Source organism: Balaenoptera acutorostrata, chromosome 18 (assembly GCF_949987535.1).
Source record: "Balaenoptera acutorostrata chromosome 18, mBalAcu1.1, whole genome shotgun sequence".
Classification (NCBI taxonomy): Eukaryota; Metazoa; Chordata; class Mammalia; order Artiodactyla; family Balaenopteridae; genus Balaenoptera; species Balaenoptera acutorostrata.
The window spans coordinates 72,048,221-72,066,765 of NC_080081.1; the positions used below are offsets into that span (position 1 = coordinate 72,048,221).

An 18,545-nucleotide genomic window follows, 5' to 3' on the forward strand; every position below is an offset into this window, starting at 1 on the left:
AAGAATTCATAAATTCATACTGATAGTAAATAAGTAAGGAGGGCTTTATAGTAGCATCAGGACTAATAAATGGGGAGGGCTTGAAGGAGTTAGGGGGAAAAAAATCAACATTTTGTAACTATCATTGCAAAGACCAATTGCAGTAAGAATCATCAATGGAGGCAAAACCTTAAGGTAGAGTTTGATTAGGAACAAGACATTTGCTTGGTCTCAAAGTATCTTTTCACAGATTGCTTATGAGTTGCAAGGGGGAAAACAAACAGCAGAGAAACTGGACAACACCTTGATCCGGTGATAAAAATGAATATCACCTTATAATGGACAGACAGACATCCTGTGCCTCCGGATGTAATATCCCGAGGAAGGACACAATTTCACTTTTGTGGTTGCTTCCACCGATGATGCATAATTTGAATCTAATCACGAGGAATGATCAAATAAAGGTCGATGAGAGAAACTGTATTTGAGGACAAGTCTTTCACTGTAAGGGGATGGATTGCTTTTGGTGAGCCCTCTTGGTCGTAAGGCTGTTAAGTAATCAAATGTTAACTATTATATTTATAAATTAAAACGCTATCGCAACGGGTTTATTTAAATACGTATGAAGAGATTAGCAGTTTCCCTTTCTGGGACAGGAAAGAACGCATGTGAAGGAGCGGGTCTAGAGAGAGTGGGAAGGTGGTGCGAAGAGGGAAGGGACCCCGAGCTGAGGATTGCCAGTTGTTCGGTTTGTAGTTATTTCTCATTTAACAAACACTTACAAAGCACTTATTTTTACCAAGCGCTGTTCTATAGAAGCGCTTTTCACAAATCGACTTTTTTAATGGGAAAGCTCAGTAAGTGGTCTTTCCTTCCCGAAACAAAACAAAAGACAGCTGTGACAAGAAGTGATTTTTCTCATAAGTACTTTTATCTGTTATCAAGGCTCTGCTGCAGCGATTCTCTTCTGCGATAGAAAAACCTGAGCCTGCAATTACTGACTGGCATTTCATAGAAACGTCGGCAACCCTAGTTGACGAGACCAAATGTTAACTCCCCTTTAAAAAGACTTTGTCTCCCAAAAAGCCTTAAAAGCATGCACTGAGAGCCGCTTATGTCTCTATTTGCGGAGCCAGGCACTCACAGTCTCTCTTCCTTCAGGGGTGGCCCTAAAAAGCAGGTCGCCACCTTTCTTAGCCGAAGTTGCTATTTCTAAACAACCTCCCGGCGCCAACCTAAGAACTAGTTCCGGTCTACGTTTATGGCCCTTAGCGCGTATGTCAAGCAATGGATTCTGGGAGAGGCTGAAGTTTCCAGGCCGGGTGTGAAAGCCGGACTTCAATTCCCACAATGCCTGGCGAGAATCCGTAACTCCTGCCGGGGCAACCGTGAGGTGGCCGCCATCTTGCGTACGGAGGGCAGGCTTGTTGCTCCGCTCCTGAGTGCCGGGGCTTTTAGTCCCTGCCGGTCTCTGCTTTGGGCAGTGTCTCAGTGCTTCTTTCACCTTCTTTATTGAGAGGTAAAGGTCAATGCAGAACTGTGGTGTAAGGTGAGTAGACATCCCATTTTCGGCGAGGTGGGGTTGTGGTGTTGACGTTTTCCGGTTTCTTCCTTCTTCCATTAGCGAGTTGGGTTCTCCCCCTGCGCTTGCCTGAACCTTTTCGTTTAGCCGTAAACGTAGAAGCCGGGAATAAACCTTTCGGCTTCGGAGCTCTTTGGAATTCCTAGACAGAACCTGAACGTGTCTCCGTTGGGATAGAGAAATTGGGTGACGCTCTTTTGCCCGGGCTGCCCTCTTTGGAGGTCGGGAGGCCTTAGGGTTCAGGTCGTGTATAGGCCTCTCTCTCTTAATGCAACCTCCTTTCTCTTCCTTGGGACTTTTCTGCCGTTTCTAATGAGGAAATGAGAAGGTGAGAAGCGGCCTGGGACGGGGCTGTTTTGGGAGGACGGCGTTCTCTCCAGGTGTATCTTCCTTCAGCCTCTCTAGGGTCTACCTGTGTCATTCTGGTTCGTCGCTTTGCCCTTTCCTTTTGCTCTCGTGTTCGAGAAGGGAAGACCAGAGAGCGGGCGGAATGAAGTATTGACTAACACAGGCTTTTGAATTGTACTCTTGAGGGTCCCCCAAAAAATTTCAAGGGAAGCAGAATTTATCTTCGAGATAGACAAACCATCTGGAAAAGATGAGGGCTTTGGTTTGGGGAGTTGCCAGATTTATTTTTTAAACATAATATGACATATTTCCGTCATTCTCAGTACAACTGAAATTATTGTTTTTTTCTTTAAAATTAACGCAATACACCCACTTGGAAACCACTTTTACACTACTCGTAAGAGTAGGACCCATAAAGACTGACATTGGAGTTAATTTGACGTTTGATTGCTAATGAGATGTGGTTGAAGTTTGCTTAAGGACCTAGTGATTTTAAACAGGAAGACGTTTATGATGCAATTTATCACAACCAGTTTGGATATGTGTCACTTTGGTTGGCAGACTTACTCTCCCTTTTATTTTTTTAATTTATTTTTTATTATAAATTATTTATTTATGTTTGGCTGCGTTGGGTCTTTGTTGCTGCGCTAGGTCTTTCTCTAGTTGTGGGGAGCGGGGGCTACTCTTTCTTGCGGTGCGCGGGCTTCTCATTGCGGTGGCTTCTCTTGTTGCGGAGCACGGGCTCTAGGCGCGCGGGCTTCAGTAGTTGTGGCGCAGGGGCTTACGTCGCAGGGGCTTAGTTGCTCCGCGGCATGTGGGATCTTCCCGGACCAGGGCTCGAACCCGTGTCCCCTGCATTGGCAGGTGGATTCTTAACCACTGCGCCACCAGGGAAGTCCTTACTCTTCCTTTTAATATACAATTGTATGTCTATATCATCAAAATATATATTACTGATTCAGCTTTCCGAGCTTGCTTAAATTCTTGCTTACATCCTCTAAATTCAGAAATACATCATTTAGATTAAAGATGAGATATATCTTTTTTAAAAAGAGAATGTTTATTTACCTTCAGTGAGACCCCTTCTTTAAATCAGTGTCATAACAATAGTAAGTGGCTATAAAATTACAATTTTATAATTTTTGCATTTTGGGAAAATGTTATTAAATGCTTATATCATTAAATTAAGTTTATTTCCTGTTGTTTCTGAGGAAACTTTTGTTTAGATTTTTTAAAATATTAGCTGTTAATTCTGTGATTTATTTGCTCCTCAGATGCCTTATGGTGAAATTGAAGCTAAATCCATGGGACATGGGGAACAACTAATAAGTGAACCATGCTATAAGAAATTGAAGTCTACTGAAGAGGCATATGTTTTCCCCCATCATGGTAATGCTAATTTTCAGAGAAAGCAAGAGAAAACTGGAAATGATTGGGTCCCTGTGACCATCACTGATGTCAGAAGACATAGGTATCCTCAGGAGGACAAAACCAAAACTACAAATTTGCTGAAACCTGTGCATGATGAGATGCTTGGTAATAGGCCAGATGTTATTAATTCTGTTGATTCACAAGTTTTACGGGCTACACGTCCTCCATTGGTATCCACAGATGATGAGATATATAGCACAAGTAAAGCATTTATAGGACCCATTTACAAACCCCCTGAGAAAAAGAAATGTAATGAAAGGAGGAATCAAGGCGGCACTATCAGTGGTATAGATTGGAAAGGAGAACGAGAAGAGAAACAGAAATCTAATTCTAAAAAATCAGAGATTGACAATGAATTATTCCAGTTTTACAAAGAAATTGAAGAGCTTGAAAATGAAAAAGGTGATTCAGAACGCAGTTGTAAGGAACGTGAACCCTCTGAGGAACAACTCATTCCATGTTATCAGGGCCATAATAATCTGTTAAAGTCTGAAGAAGAAAAGAAAAGAGATTTTACCAGTGCCCTTCAGTCATATTGGGGTTATCAGCAGGGTTATCAGCAGTGTGTTCGGAATGAGCCAGGTAAATATCCTTATAATGGACAAGTAATACCTACCTTTTATGGCAATTCATTTACTTCCTTCAGGCCTGAGTGGCAATCAATGCGTTCTTTTATAGTACCACAAGACCCTCATCTTCCCAGTTTTAACTATCACTTAAATATTCAAAGATTCAACGGTCCACCAAATCCATCATCAAATATTTTCCATGCCCAAGATGGCTTTCAGATGCAAAATGGATATTATGTAAATAGTTGTCATGTTAACTGGAATTGTTTGACTTTTGATCAGAACAATGAATATACTGACCGTAGTGACATTACCAGTAGTGACCATCCCTCTAGAAATGGCTACACTGTGCAAGATGAATATGCGAATAATGGTTTCTATGAAACCAGTGAAGGATGCTGGAAAGATCCTTCTGTGGACAAGCATAATGGAACTGACAGGTTTATGAACCAGCATTTTCACGAGGAAAAGTTAAATAAATTGCAGAAGTTACTTATTCTTTTAAGAGGTTTGCCTGGTTCTGGGAAAACAACATTGTCTCGGTAAGTAAAGGATACCAAGTGAATACTTGGTAATTTATTACTTAAAAATCATAAATGATAGTTGTAATCAGTGGCAAATGCTTTTATGTTTCTAGTAAAAAATCTTTAATTTGTTATACTTGAGAATGGCATCTGATGGTAAATATTTTAGAAGATGTTTTCTGATAGAGGAAAGGATAATTGGCATATATATTTATGTTAAGATTCTGCTAAGGGCTTTAAATATAGATTCACCATGTAAAATTAGGACGATGACGAAAGCAAATGCTATTTGAGAACTGTGCTGGCCTTCCCTTTTAAGTCAGCTATTCAGGAGGAGTTGAATTCATGGGTAGAAGACTTGGGCTTTGGCTCAGTTATTTCACTTAGTGACCTTGGACAGGTTTCGCTGTTAATAAAAGAGTAATGCTTATTTTTCTGGAATTATTGTGAGAAGCAAATGAGATAACCCAAGGAAGGGAATTTTGAGTGTGTCTTAAGAACTGTGCTGTGTTCATACCATTATTGACAGAGAGAACCTTTTTTGGTTTCTTTAAGGAGTTTGAAATGAGCAATATCTGAATTAATGGAGTTAGAACTGATGATGTTTTATCGTGTGCCAAAATGTTTAAAATTCCTGTTTTTGTTTACATTTTAAAAACAGAATATTGATGCATTCCAGTACATTTGTGCAGTTGTGAAAAATAGCACAAAGAAAAACAATATAAATTCTTTGTAGTTTATGTATGACGATTCAAGATTTATGCTAGATAAGGAGAAAAAGAAAATTTATTTGATGTCTTTGGGTGAGGATAAAAAAGTCCAAGGAACCATTTTGTAAATGTTTTATATTTATTTGCAAGACACTCTGAACCACCTAAACAAAATTTCTTCAGAAGCAGGAAATTGGAGAAAGATTAAATTATGATGCAGACATTTCAAGCTAGATTGTAAGCTGTGATTTTGTAAATGAATTTGAATTTAAGTCTATGTATTTTGATTCCTTTGCAGTGAAGATTTTGTAGAGAAAATGAAATTTCAGTGCTTCTTTAGATAGAATAGAAATTAAGAGTGAAGTTGTCTTACAAGCATGGGCATTCTTCTAGATATAGAATATAATATCAGAGAAAAGAAAAGTTGAAATTTGGAAATTGGATGAAGAGATCTCCTAGCGAGGGCTTCTGGTACAGAATAAATGTGAGAAAGAATGATTAGGTTTGGAACAACATATTGGAGTATGTTGAAACTGAAAGTGAATAAAGTGTGGTGGTAATTCAGAAAAATTTCAAGGAGACATAATTGTAGTGGGAGATGACAGAGGTGATTATATATAATATGTATATTTCTTTATTTGAGGAATTAGGTATAATAAGAATGGAAGTTACAGTCGCAAATACCATTTATGTTATCATTTACAACTTAGAGAGTACTTCCATATGTAACAGTGTTGTGAGACGAATTATAGTCTTTTCATTTTTTAGAAGGAGTACAGGCTATTAAAAAGAATGAGTTCAGGTTAAAGGACTTGGGAGAAGTTACAAAAACTGATAAGAGATAAAACTGGGGATGTAAATGGTAGTGTGTTTCTTACCTAATCCTTCACTTTAATATTTATCACATGTGTAGCCCTATACCTGACTCCTGACTTTGAGTAGCTTGGTTAAAGAAGCAGGAGTCTCTCTTTAGGTCAGTACTTTTTTTGAATGAAGTAGAAATGGTTGTTTGGGATTGGATATAAAGCCACATATTCTCTAGTGAGGAATGGTTTCGTGTAGGATTTAGCTTTCCAAGTGAGCTTTGAAAAAAGGAATAAAGATTTGGAGGATCAGAGTAGAACTGATTTGGGGCTTTAAAAGATAACGTTAAAAGATAACGTTGAAAAAAAAAAAGATAACGTTGTTTAGTATTGTTATGTGGTAATGAGTTATAGGGGGTTAGATAAATTTCACATTCTTTTGGGATAGTATTTAAGTCCCTTTCTTCCTTAATTTAGTCCTTACCTATCTTCATATCCTTCTGTACTTGGACTAGTACCCTGCCGTCCACTGCAGGAGACATAATACTTGTCCGTTCATTGTTCTCAGGATTCTACTTATTCAGAGGTTCTCTTAAATGCCTCCACTTTTGAGGTTTTGGTTTCTCATCTCACCCCTCAGTAATCCTCCTTCTGAACTCCTGTAGGATTTGCCTTTACCACTCTGAGCATGTAGCATAAGCTACTCAAGACAGCATTATTTTTTTATTTATTGATAGCTGGACCAGGGGGGTATGCAAGGCCACTCAGTACGTCAGGAGGTAAAGGGTTCATGAAGTGTCAGTTTTACTCAGAATTATTTGGGAAAATCATGTCTATTTTTTTTTTTAATTTATTTTTGGCTGCTTTGGGGCTTCGTTGCTGCACGTGGGCTTTTCTCTAGTTGGCGGCGAGTGGGGGCTACTCTTCGTTGCGGTGTGCAAGCTTCTCATTGTCGTGGCTTCTCTGGTTGCAGAGCATGGGCTCTAGGCACGCGGGCTTCAGTAGTTGTGGCACGCGGGCTCAGTAGTTCTGGCTCGTGGGCTCTAGAGCACAGGCTCAGTAGTTGTGGTGCATGGGCTTAGCTGCTCCGTGGCATGTGGGATGTTCCCGGACCGGGGCTTGAACCCGTGTCTCCTGCATTGGCAGGCAGATTCTTAACCACTGCACCACCAGGGAAGCCAGTCACTTCTATTTTTAAATGTACATGATATATTACAAAAATATATGTGGTTCTTAGAAATTAAAAAAATAAAATATGAAAATTAACTGTAGTAGACCATTTGGGGGAATAGGGTTTTCAAAATGAGGTTTAAAGAGTATGATTCACTTGTTCTTACTTAAGTGAAAGTTATAAGCACAGAGTGCATTAGTTTTCTATGGCTGTGTAACAAATTGCCTTAAAGCTGTTAAAGCAACAAACATTTATTGTCTCACAGTTTCTGAAGGACAGGAATCTGGGTGCCTCTGGTTCAAGGTCTCTAACAATGCTATGATCAAGATGTTGGCTAGGGCTGTGTTTTGGACTGAAAGCTTGTCTTGGGGAGGATCTGCATGGAATATCTCTCACAAGTCTTGTTGGCAAGACTCAGTCCTTGTGAGCTGTTGGATTGAAGGCCTCAGTTCCTTGCTGTCTGTAGGCTGGAGAGTCCCTTCAGTTCTTTGCTACTTGGGCCTCTCCACATTCACAATGTGAAGAGAGAAAGTGAGCCACTTCCTGCCCCCCCCATAATCTAATCTTGGAAATGAAATTCCATATCCTGTTAGTTGGAAGCTAGTTGCTGACTCAAACCCACACTCAAGGAGAGGGGATTATATAAGGGCGTGAATTCCAGGAGGCAGGGATCTTGTAAGCCATTGGTTTTGGCTCTCCCACCACTATTTATGTAATTCTGGTGGCCTGATTTCTGAAATTATTTGCTTTTCTGGATTTAATACCATATTGGCAAGGTTGTTGTGAGAATTCGATGCGGTCATAGATGTATATATGTAAGATGATTGGCACATACTAGGTCCTCAAAAAAGATAGCGATTTTGAAAAAATACAAATCAAGTGGCCAGTGGGACCACATCTGAATTTTTTATTAGATACTTGATTTTTCAAAGTTGTAAATTTTGATGTTCTGAGAATCCATTTTAGTACCTGTCTTAACTTATGAGGGTTCTGATAGAATCTGACTATAAGAATTTTGAAAATACTAATATTCTTAAATAATTTATTTTTGGTTCAAATGGTTGGTATGATATCAGATATATCTAGATTGATACAGGTATATTGGAGATAATTCAGGGAATTTTGAAAAGATGTGTGAGCAGTCTGGGAGGAAAAAGTCTCTCCAAGCTAAAATTACTTGCTTTAATTATGATTTATATATTTAAGATATTCTTCATTGAGATTTACTCATGTTTGATGTTGACTTGGTTTAATGATGTAAATTGATTTACTGTCCCTTCCCTCCCCACTTTTTTTTTATTTGGAAGAGGTTAAACATTTCTTGGATACAAAAGCTCCTGTGCTCTTGTAGTATGTTATTATTAACATCTGAAAGATCACCTAATAAAGTTGTAGAACAGGAGAAAAAAGAAAAGAAACATAAGGTATTTAGGAAAGATGGTATCAGGTTTCTGGTATTGTTGAGTGTAACTAGGTATCATATGGTTGATGATGATCAAGATCTTTTTAGGTGATTGAGCTTCCGTTTGGAATACTAATATTGTGGCATTTTTATATTCTGGGCTATCTCTTATAAGCAGTAAGATGCCAAATGTGTTAGATGGTATATTTTGGGAAAATTATGGCTGCTTAAAAAAGAAATCCAACTCCAGCCTCCCAAACAAGCAAACAAATAATTTAAACCATTTACTTTAATTTGGTTTATTTGAAGTAATTTGAACTATAATTCTATGAGTGAAAATGTATATTAAATTTTTAAACTTTTATATATGTGATTTTATTTTTATTGTAAAATATATACAATTTTATTATAACCTGAGGAAAGGAGAGATGTTTGTTATCTTAATAGTTGAAATCCTTCCTATTACTTTTTTTTTTTTTTTTTCCTATTACTTTTTATTAGGAAGTATTCTTGAATCATCCCAGGACAGTATCATCCCTTCTACCACCTTCTACTCCCTTTCCCATCTCAAAAAGAAATTATATTGGACTGGCCAAAAAGTTCGTTCGGGTTTTGTCCATAACATCTTACAGCATCTTATGGAAAAACCCCAACGAACTTTTTGGCCAACCCCAATAGAATGATATCCAATTGCCTAATGGTTGAGGGAGGGAAGATAAATAACAAAATATTTTTGTTATTGTTGGATCCAAATTATTCTTACTGTCTTTTCTCTTTTCTCAGCACACCTCCAGTCTCTTTCATGAGTCACTGGTTATGGGAACTCCCTGACACTCTGAACACTTGTCAGTCTCTCTGTGCTTAGGAATTAAAGATGGTATCATATTGTGAGAACAAAGCTTGATTACCACTGCCTTGTTCTTAGAGTGTATTCTTTAGCATTTAGTAATTAATTTCATTTAGTAATTTAATCTCTTAAAAATTTTAAATTTGATTTTACTCTGGAGGATCATAGGTTGTTTCACAGCGTTAAACCTCAAGTTCCACTTTCAGGTCATAGATGTTTGTGCTTCATAGGAATGAGTTTATCAAAGCTGTCTTCAGTCAAATATAGTTTTCCTCAGGTAAATTGCTTGCTTATTAGGCTTACTTGTCTTTTAGGTTACCTGTTGCACTAAATTTAGGCAATTTTAGACACCAAATACAAATTCACTAAAGTTAAATCATGGATAATAGTTGACATCATTTTGGGATTGAAGAGTGTTTTTAAAAGTTGCAATACAAAAGCCACTTTAAAAAGTTTTTATTACTGGCTATTACTGTGTAGATTTAAGTGTAAAGTGATGTTTGAAATCTGAAAGCTTTTTTAAGGTTCAGCTCCTGTGCTAGTCTATCTGCAATATACTTGTAAGTATGTACCAGAAATTCATTTAATAACCTTTCCTTTGTGGCTTATTTCTGACGGTTATAGATTTTATATTGTAAATGGCACCTTTATGATTTCTTTTATTAACAGAATTCTGCTTGGTCAGAGTCGTGATGGCATTGTGTTCAGCACTGATGACTATTTTCACCATCAAGATGGGTACAGGTATAATGTTAATCAACTTGGTGATGCCCATGACTGGAACCAGAACAGAGGTTTGTTTTGGGCCAAGTCTCCTGGGATAGACTATTTGACTAGGAGTCAGAATACCTGAATTTTTATTCTCAACTTTTTACTTTTACCAGCTGGATGACTTTGACAAGCCATTGAAAGAGCTTTGAGACCCAGTTTTTCATCTATTAGAAGCAGTGATAATTATACTTGCCCTACTTGATTGAGGTTGTGAAAATCAGAGAATGTGGTTAGAATATTTTTTAAACTGTAGATAGTGTACATAAGCTGGTACAATAGAGGTATAGGATATTTTGATAGACTTTATTTTATGCCTCATAAAAAATTCAGAAAACTCTTGATACTTTTGTTACATATTCCCCAAAGTTATTTCCTTGAGTAATGCTAATGTTTTCTAAGGCTTAATATTAATGCCCATGAATATTAAAAGTTTTTTTCATTGATGTCACTCTACAAAAAATTTACTTAATACATTTTTTAGAGGTACATGGGTCACTTTCTTTTCATTTCAGAATAGTAGTTCTTTCCTAACCTTGGCTGCACATTTGAATCACTTGGGGACCTTTTAAAAAAACTTATGCCTGAGTCTTAGCCTCAGAGATTCTGGTTTAGTTGATTTGGAGTGGATCTAAACATCGGTATTTTTTTGAAAGTTATCCATATATTCTAATGTTGCAGTCAGGATTGAAAACTATTGATCTAGAACTATGTAAGTACATGCTTATACTGAAATCTAATTTCTTTTTTTAAAGAAATTAAAAATGCATTGATGATGAAACATTATTTAAACCTAGAGTAGAGAGATTACATTGTAGCCCACACACCCATCACTCAGAATTATTATCACTTATCAAGATATTGCTATATTGGCGTAAACCCTTTTGCTTTCACTCCCCCCTCCTTTTTTAATTTGCTGAAGTATTTTTTTAAAATGAATTCTAGACATCATACTTCATACATTTCAAGTAAATCTTCTTACTTAATTGCAGTGCCATTATCACATCTAAAAAACAAAACCAAACCCATTTCCTTGACATCATGTAATACAGTCTGTAATCAGATTTCCCCTATTGTCTTAAATATTTCTTTACAGTTGTTTTAATCAGGATCTAAACAAGGTCTTTGTAGTACATTTGGCTTTATGATTCTTTTAATTAAGTTAGTCTATAGCAGTTTTCCCTCTTTTTGCCCTCGTACCATTAACTTATTGCAGAAACTTGGTTGGTGGTTCTGTAGAGTGTCCCATAGCCTATAGTTGTCGGTTTGCTTCCTTGTGGTAATCATTTAACTTGTAGGATTTATTAGGTTCAACCTGTTTTTTTTTTTTTTGGAAGTAAATGGTTGTCCCATTTTTAGTGATGGTAAGATCAGTAGCTTCAAAGGGACAGCCTAATCCCTGTTTTATTCAACAATGAATTGTTTCCTTAATCAGTTATTTCATTAAAGGTTGCAAAATGGTGATTTTCTAGGACTTTCATTCCTTCTGTGTTTAGTAGCTAGAATTCTTCTGTAATGAAGAACTTCCTCTTACCTAGAACTAGCAACTAAGGTTACCCTAAAGTACAGTATGTACAGGAAAAACAGGATAAATGCTTTTCTTTTTTAATTGTCAATTTTCAGAGTAAGGAATTTCATTGAGGATGTTTTTGAGTAAAAAGTTTAAATGTTAGATAAGTTTGATTATAAGATTATTTCCTAGTATTGGTTCTAGGATTTCTCCAAATATATTAGAGAATAGCATAAATTTAAAGAGAGCAGCATAATATTTTAAAATATTAATGCTTTTTGATTTTTTAAAATGCTGCAGTGTTACTGCCCAAATCAAATAATGATGATGTTACAATTCCAAAAAATGATTGGAGTTATTGGCCCAGAGTTAAGGGGAGTAGAAGTAGGTGATAAGTAGAATGAGCCAGTATACCTTTGGTGAACTGGGAAATTTGTTTCTGTGAAACGTTTTTTTCTTTTTGCAATACTAGTTTAGAATATTTCATTAAAATGTTCGTGCCATGTGAATTCTACTTGCTGAACATATTGGTGTGTAGATAAACTACTGGTTTTATTAGTATAATAAATATGGGCTTTTTCAAGGTAATTTTTAACCTTTTTCAAAGCAATGATAACTAGCAGTCATTAGACATTTTGAAAATTACGAGCATTACATTTAATTTAGGGCAAAATTTCTCTTTTCTACAAACATTTATTGAATACTTTTAAGTGCCGGGCATTATTCTGGGAATATGTATCTGCCTCATGTTTATTAGAAGAATCTAAATTGATCTTTAACCGCTTATAAGTTAAAAATATCTCCAAGGTGTCATTATTCTCTTTCTTAGAGTATGGTGGTTAATTTGTTTAAGAAAATGACTCTCTTTGAGTAGTCAAACATTGTTTACCTAGGCGTTCTATTCTCCTGGAGTACACTGGAATGTGGTATTGGATGATGATTATTCATGGAAAGAGAATAATCTTCCCATTCCTGCAAATCAGAGATTTATTTGGTTAATAAGCTCCTTTTGTAGGACATAACTCCTTGGAGGTGTAAGCCTGTCAGAGATTAGGAAAATTAATACTTTTTTTAAAAATGGAAGTTTTGATCATTGTTTGGGGATGGAGCAGTGGGAGTTGATAGCATCTTGGTATCCTATTTATGACTTAGATTCTAAATTTAGTATTTAGAGACATCTTCTCTGAAATAGATATTCCACCATAGTCATTGCCACTTAACTAACCTTTAGAATTCTGTCTGCCCTTAGACATTTATATAAGTGTTTTCATTGTGTAGAACTTAGTGGTTTGAATTCTAAATCCCAGCAGAACTTACATATCATTGCATTTTGCCTCAGCCTTTTAAATTTTATAGTGGGTTCTTAATTATCTTGCCTGTTTACACTTGAGAGGTACACACATTCCTGCCATTATGAGTGGCTCACTGTGGCAGTAATTCTCACCTTATGTGGGAAGAGATGGCATAGGGAGAGGGAGATATAGTTTGGAACAGTTCCATTCTAGCTCAACTCCCAATTCAGAATCATAGTCCTAAGAAATATCCAGTCAGTTGAACTGTGGTATTTAGCTACTTGGTATATAAGTAATGATAAATCCATAGTACTTTTTTTTTTTTTTTTAACTTAAGTCTGTCTTACTTCAAAAGCATTATTTGTAATTATAGAACATTGGAAAATAAAGATAAGCATAAAATGCATATATTCCCACCACCTATAGAAGACAACTTTTGGTGTCTTAGTAACTCTTCCCACACCTTTATATTTTAACCAAAATGAGATCAGACTTACATGTTATCTTATAAATTGCCATTTTCTTTTAACAGTCTCCATCTTCCATGTCAATAAATGTTTTCCTCTTTTCATACTCAGACCATATTCAAATGTAACTTGTTCCTACATTTTCTGTAAATGAAAGCTCTAGACTGAAGTCTTTATTAGCTGTTAAGGTCAACAAAATATTTACCCCAAAATGTCCTTTACAGGTAGTTTGTCAAAACCAGCATCTGGTCTGGAGAATATACATTGCATGTGTTTATGTCTCTTTATTCCATTTAATATAGCAGAGTCCTTTTATTTTCATGGCTCTAACTCAAAAGATGTCACAGTTTTGGTTTTAAGTACAGGGATGTAGGAAATTTCTTAATGAATGTTTAAATTTTATTTTGTGTATTTTTATCTAATAGTTCTGTTTTTTGCTTTTGTTTTTTAAATTTATTTTTTATTTCAGCAAAACAAGCTATCAATCAGGGGAGATCTCCAGTTATTATAGACAACACTAATACACAAGCTTGGGAAATGAAACCATATGTGGAAATGGTAAATATGAGATATGAGAGAGTTTTTATATTATCAATTTTTTCATATTCTGAAATTTTGGTTACATTGACCTTTATTATTAAAATACTTGTCCTTGTTCTCTAAAGAGGTGTGTTCATTTGCTTAGTTTTTTAAAAATTGGGAATGGTGCTTATTAAGCAATATGTTTATCTTGTTAGTTTTGCCTGGACTTGAGGATGGTAATTGGAATTTGTCCATTAAGTGGTCTTAAAATTTTTATAAACTGTATTATTTTAAAAGTAAAACTTTTCTTGGTTGAGCAAATTTAGAAGTATTGTCTAAGTGAAATTTATATCTGTCTGCCATCTTTTTACTTTAAGACATATTCCCTGGGTTTTTGTTTTCTTCCTTTCTTTTGTGTAGGCCATAGGAAAAGGATACAGAGTAGAGTTTCATGAACCTGAAACTTGGTGGAAATTTGATCCTGAAGAATTAGAAAAGTAAGGCACTCAAAAAATTTGTAATCCCTTATCTTTTTTTTTCTTTTTTTTCTCCTTTACATGGTCAATTTCTTTACTAGCTTTTGCTTGTTATATCTTTGGTACCTGTGAATAGGGGCTACTACTACTCACTTTCTGTTAAAAGGAACATTGACTTAAATGCAAGGTGTTTGAGGATCTTTGCACTGTTAAATTTCATTAAGTGTCCCTTGTTCAGTGTGTTTGTTTTTTCTTATGTGAATTTCTACATTGTTTCCCAATTTGTTGAATGCTAATGGAGATGCAGAAAACTGAGAGAAAAGTTAGGACTTTTCCCTCTGCTTTTTAGCTAGGCCACTTCTCTGCATTGCCTTTCCAACTTCATCTCCTTCCCATTTTAGATCCCATCACCCTTTCACCTGGTGCTTTTATCTCTCCCCTTTTCCCATCTTTACTGCTACAGATCCGTTATCCCATACCCAAGATTCTGGGAATCAATGTGTTTTGGAATTCAGATTTTTTTTTTTTTTTTTTTAATTTTAGAAAGGAAGTATATAGTGCATATACCTAATTGTAACACTCCTAGCAGAGTTTGGGGCAGCATGGTATAATCAGACATCTTAATATTTCTGCAGCAGATCACGAATGGTCAGTCTAAGTAGAAAGGAAAGATTCTACATTGTTTAATGTTATTTCTGAGTAGATCATGCTGCCAAATGAGTACAGGCGTGGTTAGACTTTGCTGCTACATGAGTCAACAGAAAACTGAATTTTCAGAGCATTTTAGATTTCAGGATTTGTGGTGAGAGATTGTGGACTTGTATTACATTCAACCCTGCTCTTCCATTTGTCTTTACCTTCATCCCTTTCCCCTAGTTTTCCTGACTGACTCGTTTTTCTTTCTTCATTTTCATCGGGACACAACCCCCTTTTGGTAACAACTTTAAGATGTAATTCACATACCTTACAATTTACCCATTAAAAGTGTACAATTCAGTGGTTTTCAGTATATTCACAGAGTTGTATGACCATCACCTCTCTTTTTAAAACCATTTTCCTCCCACCTGAGTTTGCCCTCTTCTAGCTTAAAACTGTTACTCTGTGTATGGTGTTCAACTAATTTAATTCTTGCCCCTTGCCTTTCATTCCTTTTGTACCTTTGAATTTTTATTCCTTTGGTTACCTTTCTTTCCCTTTCTGACTTGCATGCCAAATCAAATTTATGAAGAGTTAAACTGATAAATATTATTAATATCTGGTATTGTTTACCTGCCTCTGTGTATATTGCACCTCAGGTAGAAGAGAGAGTTTAAAAACTAAAGATATTTGGGTTATGCTGAATAAATGAATTAATGAAATTGTTACACAGTTAGGCTTTATTTACATTTGAGACTGTTGAAATGTATTACAATTCTTAATATAAATTAACTTTACAAAATAAAGTAAGTTTAACTGATATCTAGTATAGTTTGACAGATTTTTTTGGTAAAGAATTGATTGAATCATCAATTTTGACTTCTTGTGGATTTCTATAGCTTTGCCAATTTCAACCTTGACCTCAGATCTCTCTTTTTTTCTCTCTTTTTTATTTTTCGATCTTCTATTTTTTCTCTCTCTTGGTTTCTCTTCTCATCTTTAACCTAAACATCAGTAGTTTTGAAAACTAAACATTTCTTTTATGTCTTTTTTCTGGAAAAATGAGTTAGTTTTAGTAAATCTAGAACTATAACATTAAATATAAAATATGTTCTGTGTGTTTTGCCATGTCCAAGTCAAGTTATGGAAAACTACAAGTGTAAAATACATTGTAAAAATTTCTTTGAGGGTCAAGAATACTTTTTAAACCACTTTTTGTTATCACAATTAAACTCACAGAAAAGTACATAAAATATAAATATGCAGCTTAACAAATTTCTTATAAAACAGATGTTTATTTAACCATTACCCATGTCATGAGAGCATTACCAACACTTTAGAAGTTCTTTGAGTTCCTTTTCCCAGTAACAGTTCCGTAATTCCCTGGTAATTACTTACTTGCTTTTCCTTAAAGCTTTTTTTTTTTTTTTTAATCCTTTGCTTTAGCATCATGGTTTAATTTTTTCTCAAACTTTATATAAATAGAATTATACAGTATATATTCATTATATCTAGTTTCTTTCACTCAACATTACGTTTGTGAGATATGTATAAGTTGTATCTCTAATAATATAGTTTGGTATCAATAATAAATTTTTTTTAATAATGCAAGTGTGCTAAAATAACTTTTAAAAGTGATATATATTTTATATTGATTTTTGTCAGTCCTGGAAGCCCACTCAGTTCTTCTATAATTTTCAAAACAGTATCTCATAATTTTTTACTTTGTTGTTTAAAAAGAGGGGAAGATTAACTCAGTGGTTCAGTGAATCAGTAGTTAGTTCTGTGTGAAGAAGGTGTAATCAGTTAACATTTTGCTGTGATTTATGGTATCATTAAGCCTTTTTGAGATATTGTTTAAATCTGAGAGCCTTTTTTTTTTTTTTGAGCCTTTTTTTAATGTGAGGTGTATCTTATGGTATTTATTTGCAAAATGTAATTTAAAATCTGTACTCTGTTACTCTAAAACAGTTTAATCTCTAAGCCTATACATTCTAAAGAAAAAAGAATTAAAATCCTTTTCTTTTTTGGTAGGAGGAATAAACATGGTGTTTCTCGAAAGAAGATTGCTCAGATGTTGGATCGTTACGAATATCAAATGTCCATCTCTATTGTAATGAATTCAGTGGAACCGCCACACAAAAGCATACAAAGACCTCCTTCACAGGGGAGACAGAGGTGGGGAGGCTCTCTAGGCTGACATAATGAAGTCTGTTACAAATAATCATTTAGTTGGTTATTTTCAGCTTGAAAAAAAATTAGAGAGCCTGTCTTGAAGTTTAAGTAGTTTCAAATTTAAAAAAAGACTCCATTGCCTCACAAAAGATGTTCCCAGCAAGTTGTTTAAATTCTAAAGTGTAAATAAAAATTATATAAAATTGTATTTTAAATGTTTTTATAATCTTTTGTTGTAATACCTTTGTTTATTATGAAGATACCTGAGTAGAGTGGGTAGGAACCAGAATGTTTTTCTATAATTGAATTTTAAACTAATTTTATCTTTTGTAGATAATATCAAACAGTTTTATAGTTCATACCGAAATTCAACTTTTCATAAAAGTTTAGTATTTTTCCTTGACTATCTTAAATATATAAGAAATACTAACTTGTTATAGGCACCTTAGTTGATTCCTCTATTCATTATACAGGTAAAATTATGTTTCTGCAAATTCATCTGTGTGAAAAAGTATTCCTAAGCTATAACTAGCATATCCCTTATTTAAAACAAAATTCTCTATCAAATACCACACAGTAAGTGTATCAGTCACCTGGGGTGTTTTCTCCGTAATATACGTCTTCATCACCCTTCTTCTTAAGCCATCTCCTATCTCCCCATACCCTTGATTCTGGAATGCATAAACAGGGCAATCACTATATAGTTTGCAAAAGCTCTTCAGGCTATTTTGATAGTATATCACTTTTCTCTATTTAAATTAACACAGTGTAATTCTAATATAAAAAATATTTTAGACAGTTCCTTAGCATTAGTTGTAGGAAGATTTGTCCCATAGGATATTTTACTTCTCCAGGTTTTAGTTTTTCTATAGAGACAACTGTGTATCTCACTGGATAGTTTTTGTTAGATTGTGTTCTATCACTTAAAATTTTAAAATTGAGATGGGATTCATTTCAGAGATCTTTCAATTCATCCTAACTTTGATTTATCCATTTTTAGGAAAAAATAGAGCTAATTACAACTACTTTTAAAATTTTTTTATGTTTTACATGATAGTAGTTTATGTCCTTTAAGTTTTCTTTCTCCTAAACCAGCCCATTCCAAATCCCATAGTCTTTCTTTTTTTTTCTTTAATTTTTATTTTATGTCAGAGTGTAGTTGATTAACAATGATGTGTTAGTTACAGGTGTAGAGCAAAGTGGTGAATCCCATAACCTTCCTTCCGATGTTGTTTTAAAACCTTTTAGTGTTTTTTCAGCTGTAAATGTTCTCTCACATCTTTATATTACTTTTTAACTAATATTAAATTACTAAGTGATACTAAGTTGCAAG

General features: G+C 35.0%; 1 protein-coding gene across 6 annotated transcripts in view; it reads left to right on the forward strand.

The window, feature by feature from the left end:
* Positions 1-1,377: 1,377 nt before the first annotated feature.
* Positions 1,378-18,545, forward strand: part of N4BP2L2 (NEDD4 binding protein 2 like 2) — an 80,956-nt gene continuing 63,788 nt past the window's right edge. For all 6 annotated transcript variants that reach the window (XR_009005868.1, XR_009005869.1, XM_057532632.1 and 3 more), the window contains exons 1-6: positions 1,378-1,528; positions 3,184-4,451; positions 10,036-10,160; positions 13,873-13,961; positions 14,346-14,422; positions 17,072-17,215. Coding sequence is in view for 4 of the 6 variants with exons in the window: in XM_057532632.1 (XP_057388615.1) it covers positions 3,184-4,451; positions 10,036-10,160; positions 13,873-13,961; positions 14,346-14,422; positions 17,072-17,215 (1,703 nt within the window). In the remaining 2 variants the exon portion in view is untranslated. The remainder of the gene's footprint in view (positions 1,529-3,183; positions 4,452-10,035; positions 10,161-13,872; positions 13,962-14,345; positions 14,423-17,071; positions 17,216-18,545) is intronic.